Here is a 19,249-nt window from a genome sequence, read left to right on the forward strand (position 1 = left end):
CGTTTGTTTCAGTAGTTTCTTGGCTTTGTGAAAATGAAGTACAACTTATCTTCTGTATGTTGAACAAAAACAAAATACCTGTAAATCTTTTTGACATTGTCTAGCATCATGTCATTGGACGGCTGAATAAGCCATGCGTTTTCATGCATGAACAAGGGGGAAGTGTACCACTCAAGCACAGAGTGACATTTTTCTTGAGACTGTTTTTCAAGGGCCTGTTCATCAAGAAACCAGAAAAATTTTTTAAAAATTTAAAGATCATTTAACTGATAAGAAGAAAATGTCGTCCTTAAACGTCTGTATAAAAGAGTACCAGTCACTCTAGGCTGTACAATGAGTTACGTGATTTGTCAGTCTGTGCAGGATTAATGAGCTTCAAATCCTGATTGGCCAATAAAGCACACTGGTATCCACGAGTATGACTCAAGACACAAACTGGTACTCAGTGGAACTGTTTCTCCAAAGACAATTCAGGTGAGCTTTAAACTTTGATTTTTTGGAAATTACTTAATTAAGATCTTGATGAAACAATGTATGTTCGAAAAGAGACAGATTTTGGGTATTTGATAAAACAGAAACTTATGCAATGCAGATAGGCTACAGTACACTGCTTTCTCTGGGCTGTGCATCCAGTGCATGCCTTGCTTGTTCGTCATCCGGTCCCGTGATACATTGCAAATGTTGATCAGGATTTTTTAATGTCAACATTCAGAACAGTGATATTATGCCGGATATTATGTCGGAGAATGGGGATAAAATTGTTTTTTGTTTTCAATAGAAAGATTTAGAATTTTTTTACTATAAACCGGGCGTTGTTTGTAAGTTTGTACGTAACATGTAAACTTATGTACTTTATTTTCGGACACTAGTCCTGTCACTAAACATGCAACATTTTAATACAGGGTTTTCCAGAAAAAAAGACCCTGAGAAAAGGGGTTAATATGCCCAAACCATGAGATACGATTATAATGTATGAGGATCTCCAAAAAGTAGAAGCAGTATTCTTTCTAATGATACCTTGATGGTTTCCTTCCTGTTATGCATGACTGAACACCGTTGTCTTGAAAATGGGGCATCCGACTCAGTTGCAACACTTTGAATAACCAGTCAATGAATGGAACAAACGTTTGACACAATGCCAAGACGTAGTCATAATGAAATTCTGAATCACGATTGAAACCATTTGAAGCAAGATATGGGACGGAGAACCCCCCCCCGCCTTTGTGTTGGTCATTGTTTGATCGGAATCTCAGGAATTCTTTACAGACTTCTGGGGGATGTGTTAGGTAACAATAGTCTAGAGTGTGTACAGGGATTGGACAGGTAAGGGGGGTACCCCTCCGTCCCATATCTTGCCTGGTATAATTGAAACGAACTCGGTTGGCAAGGCTGGAACATATTGAACTCTACGTCACGTTGCTCGAGTGTAGACCTTTATCACGAGGCTACGATTTTTGTTTTGGCCTTGTATATCAAACGACAAACGTACTACAACTTTACATAAAAAGGAAACAGCCTATTTCTTTCTTCAAGCAAAGCTGCCCTTGATAAAGATCCAGGATATCAGCCCATACAACCTGACACGTGCGATATTTGTGCAGTTCCCTCCCTACGCCTGAAGAAATAAAACTCAAATTGTCAACCGAATATCTGACAATTGAAGTACATCGAATAGAGTATAGAGCACTTCAGATTAAGTGTGCCACGGGAGAAGACATTTCATAACATGTCGGAGGCCATTTTATTTCAATATTTTTGGTCAAACGATGTCACACGCTGTCTCTAATTATGCCGAGACTAATGAGCTTGATAAGAGAAAAATTGAGCCTTTATGGCATGCCCTGCTGTAGTCATCACGTTGTTCATTTTTTTCGTAACACCTTGTCTTTTTTAAAATGTCATCTCTTGGCCAGAGATCGTTGGTCTCAATGAGAAAAAAACTTTAAAAAGCAGGTCTGTTAGAGACGGAAAAACATGTCGGAGAGGTATAATGAAATGTCTTCATCTCGAAATCCTTCCAGGAACGTATATCACGGGAGGCTGACGGTACATACCCCCCTCCCCCAAATCCAATTTGGACTGTTGCATCATTCCGAAGTGGGTCAAAAAGGGGGGAATATTAACTGTTGCATCAATCCGAAGTGGGTCAAAAAGGGGGAATATTAACTGTTGCATCATTCCGAAGTGGGTCAAAAAGGGGAATATTAACTGTTGCATCAATCCGAAGTGGGTCAAAAAGGGGGAATATTAACTGTTGCATCAATCCGAAGTGGGTCAAAAAGGGGGGAATATTAACTGTTGCATCAATCCGAAGTGGGTCAAAAAGGGGGAATATTAACTGTTGCATCAATCCGAAGTGGGTCAAAAAGGGGGGAATATTTACATACCGCCATCACCCGGGATTTACGCCCATTCGTATTCAGGTTTCCAAGACGACAGTAGTGATGCCTGGATACGACTTCATTCCAGGCTACAGATAATGTACCACCGTTTGGCATAGTTGAGGCTATTGTAATCTTCAATGATTTTAAGATTTTTATTGTGGAGCTCATGCCACTGATTCTCATGCCATGAGGTTCTTGACTCTGAAGCCTGGGTCAAACGTCGTGCTTCTGCCGCGTCAAATGCAAACGCGCGACAGATCGGTACTGCATGGTGTCAAATACGTCATTCATAACATTTGGTGACATCATTCGCCGATTTCAAAATTTAACGCGTCATTCTCACCATTTCATTCTGCACTTTTACCATTCAATCCTGCAACGCGACCTTTCCAGTCAGCAACTGCAGTGTGGAACTCATGTAGGCCTACGTGGACTTTGAAAATCTTGAAGCAAGACATTTGACGCAGGCGTATAAGAATGAACGCGCGGACGTGCAGTTTCCATAGCTTTGCTCGAAGTGGTCTGCATGAGTGTATATGGAAACTGTCATCCATGAGGATACGTACAATTATTGAAGATTTCAAAGTAGTTGGTTGTGTCGTTTATGGTTCTGAGCGAATTAAATTGCAAATACCCTAATACTCTCCTTCCGATTACATGCCTTTCAAAAACAAGGTCAGTAGGTCAGAAATTATCTTTTATTGTAATTATTATTTTCATGGGGGAGGGTAATTTTCTGTGATAATTAAATGGGATATGCAATTTTGTATGCGAACTTTAGGCTAGACTATTTCTATTTCAGTTACGAAAGCTATTTAAATTTGCAACAAATATAATGAATGAAAAATAAGGCTTATTTTTTTTCTCGATAATTCTCTCTATGCACAGCATTACTCACGACCGGAAACTGACCGACAATGCGTAATGCATCGATGGGGCGCGGGTTGTGAAGCTGTAGCAGGTCGCGGTGGATCCTAAACGTAAATTCATGAACACGGAAAATACACAGGCAGCACACAGCACCGTTGCCAGCTTCAGGCATTAATGGGGAGGGGGTTCACAGTATCAGCTAGCTAGGGCCACATCACAGGAACAAAATATATTTTTCCTGTGTATGCTTTTTGCTGATGGGGGGGAGTCAGCTTCCCGCCCCTCACCCTGCCCCCCCCCTCCGGCGACAGGCCCGCCTACACAGACAAGAAAGGTCATGTTCTATGAAGTTATCGACTTCAACTGCAGTGCAGCGTGCGGGTCGTGTAGTACGAGTCGACTGATCGCTGCATTTCCATTATGCTCCTGAGCGCGATGCGGCGCGGCGGGAACCGTACAGCGTTGCTTCGTTCCACGGTATTGCTCACAGTCGCGGGCGCAAAGGAAACTTAAGAAAACTACCGGGGTTTCTTCTGAAAAAAGTAAGTAGGCAAACAAATACAAGAAAGAGATTGTTTATATCCACCTCGTAAAGACAGACCAGACTACAGGATTTTTGCTAATTTTTGTTAACTCGCTGGAAAAAATGTTCAAGTTAGAGTCGCTCTGTAGAAGGGTCGGTCAGGTGAGCGGAAGCAGAACTATTTGGTCATTTCATGGCTGATGGCATAATGATGGTGCACATGTTGTAAATCTTTTGTTTTGCTTCAATTTGGTTGTTTTTTGGTTTGTTTTGTTTTTGTTTTGTTTTTTGTTGTTTGTTCTTGCTTCATCTTTGTTCTTTTTCATTTTGATTGACTTTGATGTGTTCTTTGCAGTCCTTCATCAAAATGCCGGAGTCAAAGAAAAAATCTTCGTTCGGGTGAAAAAAGAAGACTGTTACTCAGAAGGCGATAAAGACCACGGACGACGCTCGGCAAGCTGACAAAATCCCCTGGAGCAGCGCACAATTTGTGTATCCACAGAGGAAGGACACAGAAGGAGTTTTAACTGCCCGGGCTGTAACATCTGGCCAATTACCGCTTTCTGGCATGCCTGGTATGTCCATAGCCAGAGCGTGGCGAACGCTTGCTACGCACCATCTGTTTCACAACCACGAAACCACGAAACGATAATGGAAAAGTGGATCAAAATTTTAAAAGTTTATTTACGAAGTAGGTCTCATATCAGGAATTTTTCTCTATTCCTGGTCAAAGCAATAATTCGTATTTAATTGCACGCAAAAACTACAAGTATTGCTAGGATATTATTGGACCCGCTTCACCAGCTAAGATGCAGGCAGTAATCAGGCATTTTTGGAATGTTTTCTATTATTCGTCTGACTCCGCGGCGACCATCACTGAACGCTTTGAAGTGTCAAAGTTGCAACTCCTTCTGTGTCCTTCCTCTATGGTGTATCTCGGGCACCAGTGATTGTGCAGGTCTTCGCTTTTATCTGACGAAGATTTTTTGAACCACTCGGCTGAAATCTTCCAAGAGTGAGCAAAGGGCAAATCTAGGAGCGACCGCCACTTGAAATTACTTCTGCAAGAGTGCTTCCAGCGAAACCAGCAACGGATAAAATAGCCTCTCTGATTCCAAGACAAAATCTCAAAAAAAACAGAAACCCGGCTGCAGGAATGATGGCAAACGTATGTTTTTGAAACCCTGCCAACTTTTATTTTAAAGTTGTCAAAGCAGCTTGTGTAAAGCGCACTTCGCCAAGCTGGCAAGAAAGTCATTGGACATTTGTCCAGTTGGGACATTGTACCTTTTCGGCACCAGAAAAGTAGTAAGTGTCTGGTCTAAATTGAATGGTGGCCTGCTTTGAGAGGGGGAGGTAGCACCGTGTCCTTTCTGAATGTTTCATTTGTTAATTTCAACTACAGATCCTCGATGACCCCAAGAGGCTCAACTATTGTTAACAGTTGGACCAAATCAAGGACAAGACTGTCTGTAGTTGAGGGTTTGATTACTTCTCCCCGACATGTAAAAATTTATCAAAGAATTTGACATTGCGAGTAAATGAGTTGTCGGCAGGAAGATAACGTCTCCCTCCCCAACTGGAAATCCACCAAGGCAAACTGCATATATATGGGCTTTCCATGATACCCTGCATGCTTGCCTTAGTCGCTCTTTACTGACCTCAGTTCACCTGAAAGTGGCTTGTAAAAACCACCAGAGGACATAGACAACTAGGCGATGTTTTACCTCAGCATATCCCGGCGAAGACTAATCGACACAGCTCTGTACACCTGTGACAAGGACCTACCACTAAACCTGTTCACCATTGGTCTGGGGTCTTTTCAAATTGAACAAAAAGCGCACATTGCATTTAAAAATATAGATGGGGTTCTAAATACATGTACATACATTACGTCACGCTGTATTCTGTCATCAGAAGCTACCTGACGTCATATTGTCCTTTGGCCTAAGTCACAAGCGCAGAGTTGCCAAACTGGCTGGAGAACTCTCTGGCTGGTCGCGAGTGCAACGCCAAAAGAATTAATAGAAAATGCCACCCATGTTAACACGGAGGAAGCGAAATGTGAAGTTTAGAGGCTGACGTTGTTAACACCCAAGGGTGAACTTTTGCTGTCCATGGGAAAATGTCAGGCAGTCAATATTTGCAAATGAAAAAGGCCGAAAAGGCTGGTCCTCTGGAGCGCAAAACTACATCCGCTTAGCGTCCTGCATACCCTTCTGGAGATCTCTTGAAGCTTTCTTTTCTTTTTATCATTTTGTTCACGCACTGTCTTGACCTGGATGTTCATCAAATCAATTAAGTCAATACAATTCACATTAAAAAACAATTACAAACACTGCTTCGTATCCTGATTTGCTTATTTTTAAGGTTTCATTGAAATGAAAATCTTACAATAAAACAAGCCATTTTCTACATATTATTAATCACCTGCATTATTAGAAAAACTAAATTAACATTTCACATGAGATAAGGTGAAGGAAATTTAAAAATACGTGTGATGCTTAAAAGTAGTAAGATAAAAAAACTGCGGCAGTTGTAATTTTAAAAAACAGATAGTTTGCCAAATACATTCGAAATATTCAGCCTCTTTTACTATAGAGTACCAAAGTGAATGCACCATCAACACAATTATGAGTGTATTATGTGTCACAATTATGTGAACTATCAGGTGAACCAACATGCCCCTTTACTCCATTTGCTTGCATTGCAATTCCTGGTTCAAAATGACATCACACTTGGGTATTCTATGCTATAACATTTTTTAAAAAGAATGATGGCTGGAAATATGCATGCCACACGAGTCCTGTAAGAAATAATTGCCCTGAAAATAACTCTAGCCCATGGTACATAGATGTCTTAATAGGCAGACTTGACTTTACAGTAGAGGCATTGGCAGAGGTGCATTTTAGCACTGTTTTTCAGACAGAGACAAACTCTGGGATTTAGGGAAAATTTCCGGGGTTTTGGGGCCAAATCAATCATGTTATCTGATGCTGACACCTTGGTAGAATAAAGTTTGACCAAATCTGAACATATCAGTTGAATTACAATGATCGCTGCTGGCCAATATTCAACTGAACTGCACTTTCGGGCTCCCTTAGGAGAGAAGCATAACTTGGTATTGACCTGTTTCATTTCATCCTCCTATTCAATGCCACTTGTCTTCACCAATTAAGGAAAGCCAAACGCATGCCATACCAGCTGCCAGGCATGCTGGTGACTGACGTCCAGCTGTCCGTGGCAGGGTCATACTTGACTGCCGTGCTCAGGCTGCGCCTGCCGTCAAACCCGCCAGCAACGTAGATCTGCCCATCCGCCACACACAGCCCGAAGCTGCTGCGCTCGTGCTTCATGGGTGCCACCTGGACCCAGCGATTGGCGGCAGGGTCGTACTTCTCGACGGTCTTGAGCCACTTCCCATTGAAGCCACCGATGGCATAGATGCAGCCGTTCACCACAGCGGCACCCACATAGGCACGGCACTCCTGTAATGGCATAACAGTGTTCCATCGGTTGCCAACGGGATCATAGCAATGAACGCTGTTGTGGTAAATGTTTTGTCCATTGCTTCCTAAGAGTAAAAGCAATAAATCAATGGTTAATGTTACATTTTTTTACTCGCACTGTTCACACCACATTTTTCATGAAACCTCTGCTGACGATCAATCTTTCTTAATACCATAGTATCGTTCTTTTCAAATTGACGACATAGAAGCAAGAAGTCAATAATGAACCTCTATAAAAAAGACAATGACATATGTAAATGTTAAGCAGTGCTCAGCAATACTGCTAGCATGAAGTACGGCATGGAATTAGCCTTGTTTCAAGAGGTTGACAAACTAGTTCAATTGGCTTCGGCTTGGGAACTAGTTTATCAACTTCTGATACCATGGAGAGCTAATATGCTATCATGTGAAATTCAGTATCATATAAAATGATACTTGATCATATGATGCATGATATTTGTGTCAGTTTGAACGGCATGCATGTCATAAGATTGCACGTGTAATTTCCGGAGACATTGCCAGATCAAAGTGAGCACTCTGTAGTCATAGAAACCCCTAGAAACGTCTTTTGTTACGATTGTGGACAGAGGTATGTTTTAAAACACCCAAGGACTGGCAGAATTGAGTTTCTAGTGCATGTCTGCGCCACCCTCGGGCCTGTGAGTGACCAGAAGAGAGTCCTATTTGGGCTCGGGAATTCAGAGAGTCCTCTTGAGGAAACAGGACCCTTTTATGGTCACTGAGAGTCTCTAAGGGCACACAGACGTGCACTAGTAACCTCATTGCTTGTCCATACCATCCACCAGAAATAGACCATATAATCTTTGTATAGCACACCTGTACCACCGATGACATAGATGCAACCTCCTAGTACTACCGATCCCATGAATGCCTTGGCTTGCGGCAGCTCAGCGACATAGTCACAGACCCCGCTGACCGGGCAGAACCGCTCCATGGTCTTGGAGTAGCTACTGCCATTGTGGCCGCCAAAGACGTAGCCCGCGTTGTTAAGCAGACAGGCCTGGCATCCGTGACGCCCCTCCCTCATTGTAGCTACTTCCTGCCAGGCGTTGGCGGTCGGGCTGTAGCGCTCGACGGTGCTGATGGAACTGGATGACGTGGAGAGCCCACCTGGAGGGAGTTGAAGATATTGCTCTGGTTCATTCCAAGCCCTACTCGAAGTACAAGAGGTAATAGCACGGGCATGGCTAGACTTTTTGTAATGGGGGGACCATAAATTTATAATGGCCAGTTCAGATGGAAACAACTTTATTGCTTAAGGCTGGTCCGCAGCCAGATATTTCAAAGGTTAAGGGGGTTGATTACCATCCAACAATTGAGCAAATAGCAATGGATTATATATGACGAGAGAGTATGCAAATCACGGTGTCCTCAAATGTCATCATTTACACAGGCATGCTGATGGCAAAAGGATTTTCTGACGAAAACCACTGACAGGGATGTCAGTCGCTATTGAAGTTACTTTTGGTTGTCCCACATGCAATCTGAATACAGCATCAGCCACTGCAAGTCTGTGTCAGTTTCAACCAGCCACAGCTGGGATTGACAGTCATGTCTACAGGACCTGGCTGCAGCTACCAGCCATGTGGCTTCCATTGGCAAACATATTAATTCCAGCCATAGCCACAACTTCAGACACAGACTCAGAGTCTCAAAATAGCCTGAGTGCCACTGTCCTTATGACCTGTGACACAGGGTCAACAAATAATTTAAATATTTACACAGGCTTTTCAGACCACACAGAAAACAGGATAGCATGGTGTACACACCTGCCACGTAGACCTGATTCCCATCGCACGCGATTCCAAATGCCGACCTCCCCAATTTCATTGCTGCGATTGGCATGTCCCCAAGCTGGCCCGACGACTGACAAGGTACTGACGCGGACCAGCAGTCGCTGTCGTCTGAGAAGATGTGGCAAGAATTCAGGGAGCACCCTTCCTGCTCCCCTCCTACTGCGAGCAACACCTGCCGGTATATTTGACAAGAAACGTGACTGAAGATGCAGTGCCAATGCCAACATTTGCAGGGTCGGACTACAATGGATCATTCCAACAAGAACACTGCTTGTGTCAAATTGTGAACACCCAGCTGCTCTTTCTAAGAACAAGGCATGTTCCCAAATTTGGACACTGGTCTACGTGAGCCCATACTATCTTGGGAAGGGCGTGTTCCTAATAGGGGATGCATCACATTCTCATCAGAAATGCATCATCTTCCATAAGGGAGCATTCCAGAGGAAACATGAATGTTCAAACAAGTTGAGACTTATCATACTCCCTGGGCATCTTTGCCAATCAAATTTAGTCCAATTTCAACACTAAGCAGCAACCCAACTGTAGATTCTTTAAACCTTTTGCAAAATTAACCAACAAGCACAATGTAAAGTTAGCAGTCCTGCTCCGCTATCGAATCCTTGAAGCTTTCAAGACAAGGACAGAAAGGAAGTACTTATGAGTTCTTACCTTCGCCTTCTTCCTGTGCCCCCTGATTTGCACTGAGCTCTCTGCCTTATTGTTGACTTGCAATAGCTGGATGAGGTGCGACATAATGGTGCCCTCTTGCAATAGAATTGGCTCGGTCTCAATCTGGTCCAGCAGATACTCCGGCGAGAGGAGATGTACTGCAACATGCTTCAGGAGGGGCCAGAGCTGAGAGGCGCGCTGGGAGGGATCAAACTTGGCCCACTCAACTATGACTTGAAAAACCTGGTTAAGGGAGTGAGTTGAAGTTATCTCTACTTCACAGGTACGTGGCTATCCGGGATACACAGTGGTACTTGCCCAGTTGCTTGGCATCACATCAAGCACCATCCAAACTATGTTTCCTAATCCAAACAATACAAAGCTACGGACTTGAAACCCTGACCCCAAGGACATTTGAAAAACTTTGTTACAATGGGAGATTCAGAATTGTTAGGCATGGACTGAATACTTGGGTGTCAATGAAGGTTGCCTGACAGATTAGAGTAGCCACCAGAGAGTCGTTCGCGTGGGTGTAAATGTCCAGTAAATGAACACATGAATTTTTGAAGAATTTTGAAAACGGAAAATCTTGGAAACGTCTCGTCACATCACATCCCGCTCAAGAGAAAGCCACCCGGCAGGAAGTGGTTAACCCTCCTACGCTGAAGTCACTCTTAGCATATTTGTGCTGTAAAACCATAGGAGGGTTGATTCATGGTCATGGCACGAGAGAATTCATTACAATTGGCCAAAAACTGTTAAATTAGGCAACACAATTAGAGTTTTTGAGAAATGAATCCAAGGCAGTGTTTCTCAATTTAATATATATTTTTGTTTTCTGCATGCAAAATTCTGGATTCTACAATGTTAGCTTTAGGCTATCGAAAAAAACAAAACACCTGATGTCGATATTGATGCCCTCTAACACATAAAGCAAAGACCTGGAACTTACTTGCTCTTCACAATCCACTGCCAGTTCCTCGCATGCAATCAATGTTTCCAGCTCCGCCCCTGTCAACGACCAGAACTCCGCCTCCACCGACACCTGCCGGAAGTGGTCCCGGGCGTACTTGAGGGCCTGCTGGCCCAGGTCGTGGAAGGAGTACAGGTCGGCCAGACGCCACACACCCAGGCAATTGCTGGGGCCCAGGTGGGAGGCTAGGAACTGGCAGCACGCGCTGGATACACTGGTGACTTGGAGGAGACTCGCACAGGCCAGGATGCTCTCGACATTGTTTGACTCCAGCTAATCAGACAAGTTTGTACCCATGGAAGTGATTACTACAAAATACTATCCCTTTTATATTAGACTATGTCCCAGACACAAGATGCAAGAAATTATACATCTATAGCAGTCTGATATTATCTTTTCACAATTTAATTATTTTCTTCAATTTCCAAAAAGGCCTCAAAAATTAAGTCTTCAAAATGGATAATTCTGAACACTTTTTCCTGTGGTAGAACAGTCCCCTTCTTGCATACATCCCCAAAAGCGTACCTTGATGGAGGCCGTGTAGGCATAGGACACCATGGCTTCCAGGGCTGTGGGGTCAACATCTTTCATGATGATGGTGTCTAGCCGACTTTCTTGCATGCTGCCCATGAACATAGCTTGAAAATAGGGGCTGCTAGCGGCAAGGACAAGCCTGTACCAAGAAAAACAGGATATTTAGGAAAACCAAGGACACGGAAAGGGAAATAATCATTAGAATAATACCTCACCTGCAGATTCTGTATCATGATCGGCTGAGAACTGGCCACACGACATTCACCACATTTGTGAGCTTGCTTTTCAGAACCAAAAGAACTACATGAATACACAAAGCAATCAAAGAACTATAGGTACATATATGACCACTTGCATCATATACAAATGCACACTGATGTGCAGGTTGCACGTCGCACACATTCCGAAGTGCCAGCACTACAGAGCTGGGTTCAAAACATCTCATAAAACAGGTGATTTGAAAAAGTGCTGGCAAGCTTTCACACAATTCTCATTCAAAAAGACATGCCTTTAACATGCATTCATTAATACCTCCTGACAGTCTCCCTTTTCAACAACGTGGAACTTGATTGCGTATTAAAATTTGATAACGCCCACCGAAAAGTGATAAATGCCAGCTGCGTACATATTTGTAAATCGTGTTTTGGCACATGGATACAACACAGTTTAATCGATTCTGAATGGACAAGAGTCGGTGAGCAAGCGGCTCCCCACGCGTGCGCCATGTCCATATAAGGAGATCCTTTTGGGCAACTATAAAATAAAATGGATGGGGTGTTTCGGAAAACAAAAGTAAAATTCAACAACAAAATCATTGGAAAACCATCATACATTGACTTCTTTTGACTCTCTGTGTTGCAGCAGTGCCGCGATTTCAGGGCCGTCTCGTGAGGGCGCGCTTCAAAAAAAGGCCACGCTTAGCGCCTCGGTTTATACAATTTAACAGAATTCGGAACAGGTTTTCAAATCAGCAATCATCATACATCCTAGGGGGTTCAGAAGTATTCAGTTGGGTAAGTTATCATTTGAAATCTTTATTCTGTCAAGGGCATTTTCAAGGCAAATAATGGAACCGTTTATATGGGTTATTTAGCTAAAATTATTATGGGTTATTAAGCAAAAATTATTGCGGGAATACATGTACCAACACATCTCCCGGCGTGCCTTTTCATCCTATTTAAATTGAAGTGATTAGGAGAGTGTAACGATAAAAAGGTCTTTATTAAACGTGCTGTTAATTATCTTTGTTTTCTCTTTACTTGAAGCTCACATATATTCAAGGGAGAGACAGCAACTACATACCGGGAGGGTTTTTTCTTGAATTTCTTCATAAATGCACGTCCAAGTCATCAAGTCAGTGTACCAACTTTTTGCTGAGCACGCAATAAACCAGATTGCAAACTAAACTTGGAAAATAGTCTACAGACTGAAAAGGTATTTATGAATGGGAATAGATATGTGCTTGGCCAGTCTGAAACTAACGTTTAAGACCCGCCACTCACCCATTTATTCCCTTATTCAGATCAAATTTATCACTTATCAGTGCTGCAAAACCCTCCATGGAATATTCTATTTAAATAGAATGCTTCAGGATCATCTCAAGAGGCTGCTTACACTCCACCTCTCCAAGCAACCACCAGTTGTACATTATTGATAACAGTAACTTCATATTTACAAGTGAGAATTCCATATATCTCCTTGAAGGCAATGAAGAGGTTTGTACTGAATACATACTAAAGGTGGTAGGATGCCTTTCAAAATAACTAAAAGTATAACATGAATAATACGAATGACATTTCCTTTTAAAAATTGTGATTAAATGATTAAACGAGTTGCCAGCACAGGTCAAGGTCATCTGAAAATGCTCATTTGTTTCCCAATCTGTTAGAAATTGTAATTGTTCAGAATACACTGTACATGCATTTCCCAAATTCTCCTTTTACAGTTAAGTCAGTTTCTTCAATTGATAAAATACCTCCAAACAATTCTCAAGGACTCTTGTCTGTAACTTTCACCGTCAATGTGGGACTACGCTCCAGAGGTTTCTAAAGAAAGATGATGATGAACTGAACTGGTTGGTATTTCATTCACAGGCAAATCTTGGCTTTCGTGGGAGACAGGGAGCCTATTTCCAATTCTTAACGATGCCATTAGTCCTCTTTGTGCCTGAGGCTGTGTTACGCCCTCTGTAGTCTACACGACAAGTCTATTGATGTATCCATTTTTAACCTGCTGGGACTGAATCTCACCTATGCGCCTGTAGACAGTGCTTGTCTATCTTCAGTGTGACATCGCAGAGGTGGCCCTCCTTGCGGAATCGCTCTAACATCTCTAACACTGTGCTGTGGTGACAGCCATCCCTGTGCCATATCACTGGCTCCCCCATTGTCAACTCCCCTAATGCAGCTTAGAACCTAATTTTAAGAGTGACAGGAGAGAGATTACCATGACTACAAGAAATCACTGCGACATAGTACTTCTTCCATAAGCACATTCACGCATAAACTCAGGCAGCAATATACTCTAGAGCCCCACTTCTATAAGAGAACAAGAATTCCGTGTGGGACAATCATATTAATTTAAAAGCCAACCTTTTGGAAAGAATTCCATTTGCAGACGCCACTAATTTTTTCTGCTGTAATGAATAAGCCATCTGAAAGCAATAAAATGTCTTGAAACGTCAAATTTAGCCGTGACAATATTGAGGTATTCACTCAGAAAACAAAATTCTTCAGACCAGTTTCATAGGGTTTGCCTACAGGGTGTCAAGCTACCCCCAACACTGTGTAATTCATTGTCTGTCGTGCTCTAAGGGAGCAAACCCCAAAGTTCTGGGGGTAACGGCAAGCAGCATCCGTATATGGAATTCTTTCCCACCTTTCGACACTAATGTCTCCTTTTTTTTTAGACTTGTTGGTGTTTATGACATTCAAAAACGGTAATGGCCTGATGCCAAATTCTTTCACTTCATCAGACTCTCCTACCCTGCATTAAGACAGAAACTTGGGCTTCCATTTTTGGAAGAATATTTGGAAGAGAAACCATGACAAATGCACAGTCAATAAGCAATAAATTGACATAGTGTTTACTGTGATGATTGTAGTAACAACACTAGGCGTACTGAACATGTCGCAATATCACGTACTGCGCTCATCAAAAGATTCCGTTTTTCATTCATTTTTTCATGACTGGCTGGGTGAATCTCCCCCAAAATTAGTTTTGCCACGTTGGGAGTTGTTTTGTATTGTGGACTTTTTTTACAACTTTTTACAGGTGGTAGGGTATTCCCTGAACTTATCCTGCTGTCGGACATCCAGGAGCTTTTGTACATTATTGGATAGCACAAAGGGTAAATTTGCCCCATGTGTTAATGGACTGACAACGAAGTCCTAGAGCACATCTGCATGTATGTCCCCGAGGGACTGTGAGTGAGAAGAAGGTCCTATTTCCTGAGGCCGAAGGACTCTCTCTTCTGGTCACTCACAGGCCTGAGGGGGCATACAGTAGGCCTACACTCGTGACCAAATTTGGCCAGTTCATATGTGTTTTACAACACACCTAAAAACGAGAACAAAATACCAGGGTTTGAACTGTTTTATTCAACTTTCATTAGCACTTCAAAAATTGCAAAAATATTGAAGGTTCATTTTAGTTTTCATAGATGCAGTCTAATTTGGAGTTGCTACAGTCAACGAGGAAAAGAAATCTTCCAGGCTTTAAACTGTTTCGATTCAGGACAACCTCCAGAGGGCGCAATAAGCAGTCAAAAATTTTCAAGACTAGTACCTGACAGGACACTGGTCTCTGGAATTGACACGCATGCAATGTCTAGGCTTGTGTCAAGTCACACTGACGCCAGATTCATGAACTGATCTAGAGTGTACCACACGTGACCGTATTTCAGCCAACCAGGATAAAGAACTAGGAAGTGGTATGTTATAAAAGTCCACAATAATAATAATCAGAAATAGTGACTTTACGCCAACCGCTATCACACATACATGCTATCGCACATGTCTTCTGTGCATGTGCACATGCTTAGAAGACTTAACCATTAATAGAGGAAAACCGATTCATGACAATGTTGCGTAACTTTGGTGAATGGATGCTCGCAATTGTTATTGTATACAATTTGTTCCCCTGTAGCTTCGCTCACTTACTGGCACAGGGAGCACTAAAATCAACATGGTATGGAACAGGAAATTGGCTTATAGGGCTAGGAAGAGAATTAAAACATGTACAAAGGAGAAATTTCCCAAACAATACCCACCACTTGTCTTTTGTCAATGTATCGCTCAGTACGTTGTGGTAGTGGGCTGAGTAGACGTTACGCAACTGCCTCGGCCAGTCTCAAGTCAAGAGCGAGAAAAGTTGGTCCCAAGATGAAGATTACGGCCAACAAACAACAAAATATGTAGGCCTACGAGTAGTAGTCGGTAGTAGTAGGCCGCTATGCCTGTATCATCTCGGTCTACACGATTCTTGGACGGCAGTCTTCATCCTATACCATGGTCTGGTCAAAAAATTCTACCTCCATGGTCTGGTGTACTGCTTGAGGGGGTTTCAACTGCGAAAATGTTAGTGAAAATCAAGGCAGCAACTTCATGAAGTTAGTTGAGATAGTTCAAGAAAAGGTATTCAACCTAATTACAACAACCACGGGGGAATAAAGAATACAGCAACACAATAGTTACCCTTGAAGTAGTACCAAGGCCTACGCGATAACAACGAGATTCAATTTAAGCATGTTCGCCTATGTGAATTCTCTGAAAAGAATTTGACACAGCCTAGACGTTCCCATGTACCAAAACACGTAGTGACATCAGGGAGCCCGACTAATGTCGATTGAATAATTCTGACGTGTGGAGCCTCAGAGGTGAAGGTGAGAGCGCGACCCTGGGCGCGGGCGCCGGGCAGACGGCCGGGTGCGACCGGACCCTGGGCCGATCGACTCAACGGTTGACAGACCCGCCGGCAAGGCATGCATTGTACGAAGTCCGCTGGACCGTGCGAACGCTGTTTCTTGCGGTATGCCTATACAGCCCAAATTAGGGAAAATTGTGGACCTACGAAAATGTGCTCTTGTACATGTACGTCTTTGAAACTCACATGAACAAGTATCGATGCAAGAATAATACATCTTGAAATGGTTTCGCGGTACCCGCTACATCTGGCTTTATAATTGGACCCGACAAGCTCATATAGTCAAGTGGTAGACTCCTGCACTCGCTGCGCCGAGTCGTGGGTTCGAGTCCCACGCAAGTGAATTTATTCAAAGCTTACAGGAAAAGGATATACAATGTCGGTATACGTCGGTGTAAGGGCAAAACCCGTAATTAAATTTAACATCTTTACAAACCTGCTTTTCATTTGAGCTAGCAGCCTATTTGCAGCACAAAATGAAATGCAAAGTCGATTTCAACCACGTTCACTCTACATTTTTAAACCAGTTTACTTTGTGCCACAGTAAAGGGGGGGGGGTGCTGATGTAATTCACGCCTAGCTGCCACGCTCAGATCTTGCAAGCAATGATGGAGATAAAAGCATAACTGGATTTGCAGGCGGCAGTCGATCGTCATCGGTGACATGGCATTCTTTCAGTCAGTTTGCCACGGTCGAGTAGCCTACCGTGACGACTGATTGGGGTGACTGCGCCGTGCGCAGTCCCCGGCACTGATCGCGATAATGCACCTGTCAATTGTAATCCCGCCGCCACGGGGAACCAACCCGGGACTAATTAAGCGGGGACTTTATTTAATATCGTAAGAGGGACTGCAGTGGACAAAAAAGTGGAACGTCACGGCGTCATGTGTAATGCAAATTGTGGGGTGTCCGCATAACGCGGGTTGTTAACATCACAGACATTTTTACACAGGAGTAATTAATGTTTACGTGTATTTTCATGGCGTGCATTTTGAACGTGTCATATTTAGCGACATGCGCCTGATGATGCGCGCGCTACGCGTATACGCGTAGTTTGCATTACGCGATACGTCACATGCAGTGCCGTATGTCCAATGCGCGCTATCCGTGCAGCACTTAGTTCAGAATTACGTGCGTACTTTGCGCATGCGCAAAGCGGTGATTGTGTCATCGCATAACGTTAGAGGAATGAGAATAATGTACTAATATAACGGTGGATTGTCCTTGATTAGGAGTTTTCTCGAGAAAAATCACCAATACATTATGTAGATCAGACATCACATTTATAGTTGCAAGAAGGTTGATCAGTGCTACATTTTTTTTAATGGAGATTCAAGGGCAGGAATTCCGAACAGATTCACAGTGGCATCGATAGTTGCTTGATCATTACAATTAACCGATCCACACGTTTCCGCGGTGCACACGCGGTATCGCCAACTCGGGTTCACGCACAAAAAGTGTGACTGGACAGGTTTCATGCTTTAAAAACTACAGGCTGTGACTTACAATTTAAATAACAATAAACACTAAATACAAAAAGGTTCCTGCTTTCATTTTTTAATCATTGTTGTTGTCAGACTAAAGAATCGATACCCTACACAAACATGGAATCGACACTACACAAAAGTTTTTCCCGCCGCTTCTTCGTGGTTCAAAAAAATAACTTCGCTTTTGACGCGCTTACTTTTACTTCATTCAGTATCATCGTCACAATCAAAGTTTTACAATGTCTTTAATGCTGGGGCCGGGGCTTACATCCACGCTAGAGGGTCACAAAAAATATCTACAACGGCTATGCAGAATATGCGCAAAAAGAACAATGAAAGAATGCGAGGAGGCCAAAGGGAAGACGGCAAAACTTGCGGCCGCATATCAGGACAAAATAAAACACAGGTTTGAAGTGGACATAAGTGGAGACACGACTGATATTCATCCACAGCATATTTGCCATTGCTGCTACTCGAGGTTATTCCAGACAAGAACAACATCCGTTCCAATATCAGAGGTATCAGGGAAGCAACAGACATCCTAAAAGCAGTGATTGAGACGCACTGGATCCAGACAAGTCCCGCAACAAGAGGAGACCACTGAGGAACACAAACCAGCAAAAGTACAGCCAAATATAATTTATGTTCTAGCTGACAACTATCTTAAAGTCAAAGTTGGAACTATATGCCTTCTTGTAAAAAACATGCAGGTTTCTGAATACATACATATGTACGTAGAATACTAGTATAGGCCTGCTGCCCTTAATTAAATGAAAACAGGTGTAAACAATCACAAGCAGATAGCTGCATGCGCCACTTTACATAGGCCAACAACGATACATGAAACATTCACTTATGTTGCCGTATCAACTTGTCCCTTGTCACGTCAAAACAAGGCCTAAACACACAGGGTATACATTTATCAGAGTTTCTTTCCAATGACAGTCAAGAAGACTACTACGAGTACGAGTATACGAGACCTATTTTGTAAACTGCAAGCAGAAAGAAATATCTATAAACGGAAGATCACACACAAACTATGTTATCCTGGATCTCAGTTTCTCCTCAAAAAGCTGAAATAGCACTTACCCACACTCCTTATTGTATGAATAAAATAGCAATCTTCGTTGGAACTGCGAGGGTTCCGTCTAGCAATGTACATGTACATGGGCGATTATGTACAACTTCAAGTACAACAACAGCGACACGGCCCTCCGGATTGTGTACACAATTAAATGGATATGCATCGACAACGACCGCCTCGGTCCTTGGTTCAACCCCTAGACGCTTTTAAAGTGTTCAATCGGTTATTGATGTCTTCAATCAATATTATAATAGCATCCCTTGCCTAAAATTAATCAATCGAAGTATTTTGAAACTCCATTTCCTCATGAATTTACACTGTAAATTAAATTATTTCACCTCTGTTACTTGAAATTTTGCAGAAAAACACGTAATTTCAACAATCCTTGCTGGTAAAAACAAAATTATTGCTCTTCTACTGATTGAACGACAGCTTTTCAAAAGCCTCAAACTTCAAATAAATCGGTCTGAAAGACC

General features: G+C 42.7%; 1 protein-coding gene across 4 annotated transcripts; it reads right to left on the bottom strand.

The window, feature by feature from the left end:
* Positions 1-4,045: 4,045 nt before the first annotated feature.
* Positions 4,046-18,965, bottom strand: LOC110986640 (kelch-like protein 28). 4 transcript variants are annotated; one of them, XM_087132680.1, is made up of 10 exons: positions 18,779-18,965; positions 16,389-18,289; positions 15,550-15,846; positions 13,529-13,693; positions 11,271-11,418; positions 10,725-11,018; positions 9,773-10,015; positions 9,077-9,275; positions 8,124-8,417; positions 4,046-7,351 (listed from the first exon to the last, which is right to left on the bottom strand). In XM_087132680.1, the coding sequence occupies exons 4-10, from the start codon at positions 13,663-13,665 to the stop codon at positions 6,945-6,947; spliced, it is 1,722 nt and encodes a 573-aa protein (XP_086988806.1). In that variant the 5' UTR covers positions 13,666-13,693; positions 15,550-15,846; positions 16,389-18,289; positions 18,779-18,965; the 3' UTR covers positions 4,046-6,944. The 4 variants fall into 4 exon arrangements, with proteins under 4 accessions (XP_086988806.1, XP_086988807.1, XP_022104353.2 ...); XM_087132681.1 differs by lacking the exon at positions 16,389-18,289; XM_022248661.2 differs by lacking the exon at positions 18,779-18,965 and having other exon boundaries at positions 16,389-18,760.
* Positions 18,966-19,249: the final 284 nt, after the last annotated feature.

Source organism: Acanthaster planci, linkage group LG02 (genome assembly GCF_054643075.1).
Source record: "Acanthaster planci isolate LZ-2023a linkage group LG02, COTS_SCS, whole genome shotgun sequence".
Classification (NCBI taxonomy): domain Eukaryota; kingdom Metazoa; phylum Echinodermata; class Asteroidea; order Valvatida; family Acanthasteridae; genus Acanthaster; species Acanthaster planci.

Excerpts from the sequence above, each read along its gene's own strand:
- LOC110986640 (XM_087132682.1), bottom strand. The coding sequence starts at position 13,665 with ATGGGGGAGCCAGTGATATGGCACAGGGATGGCTGTCACCACAGCACA. Across the intron at positions 11,419-13,528 it reads CACTGTCTACAGGCGCATAG|GCTTGTCCTTGCCGCTAGCA; the intron begins GTGAGATTCAGT and ends TTCTTGGTACAG. Across the intron at positions 11,019-11,270 it reads CCTACACGGCCTCCATCAAG|CTGGAGTCAAACAATGTCGA; the intron begins GTACGCTTTTGG and ends TTGTCTGATTAG.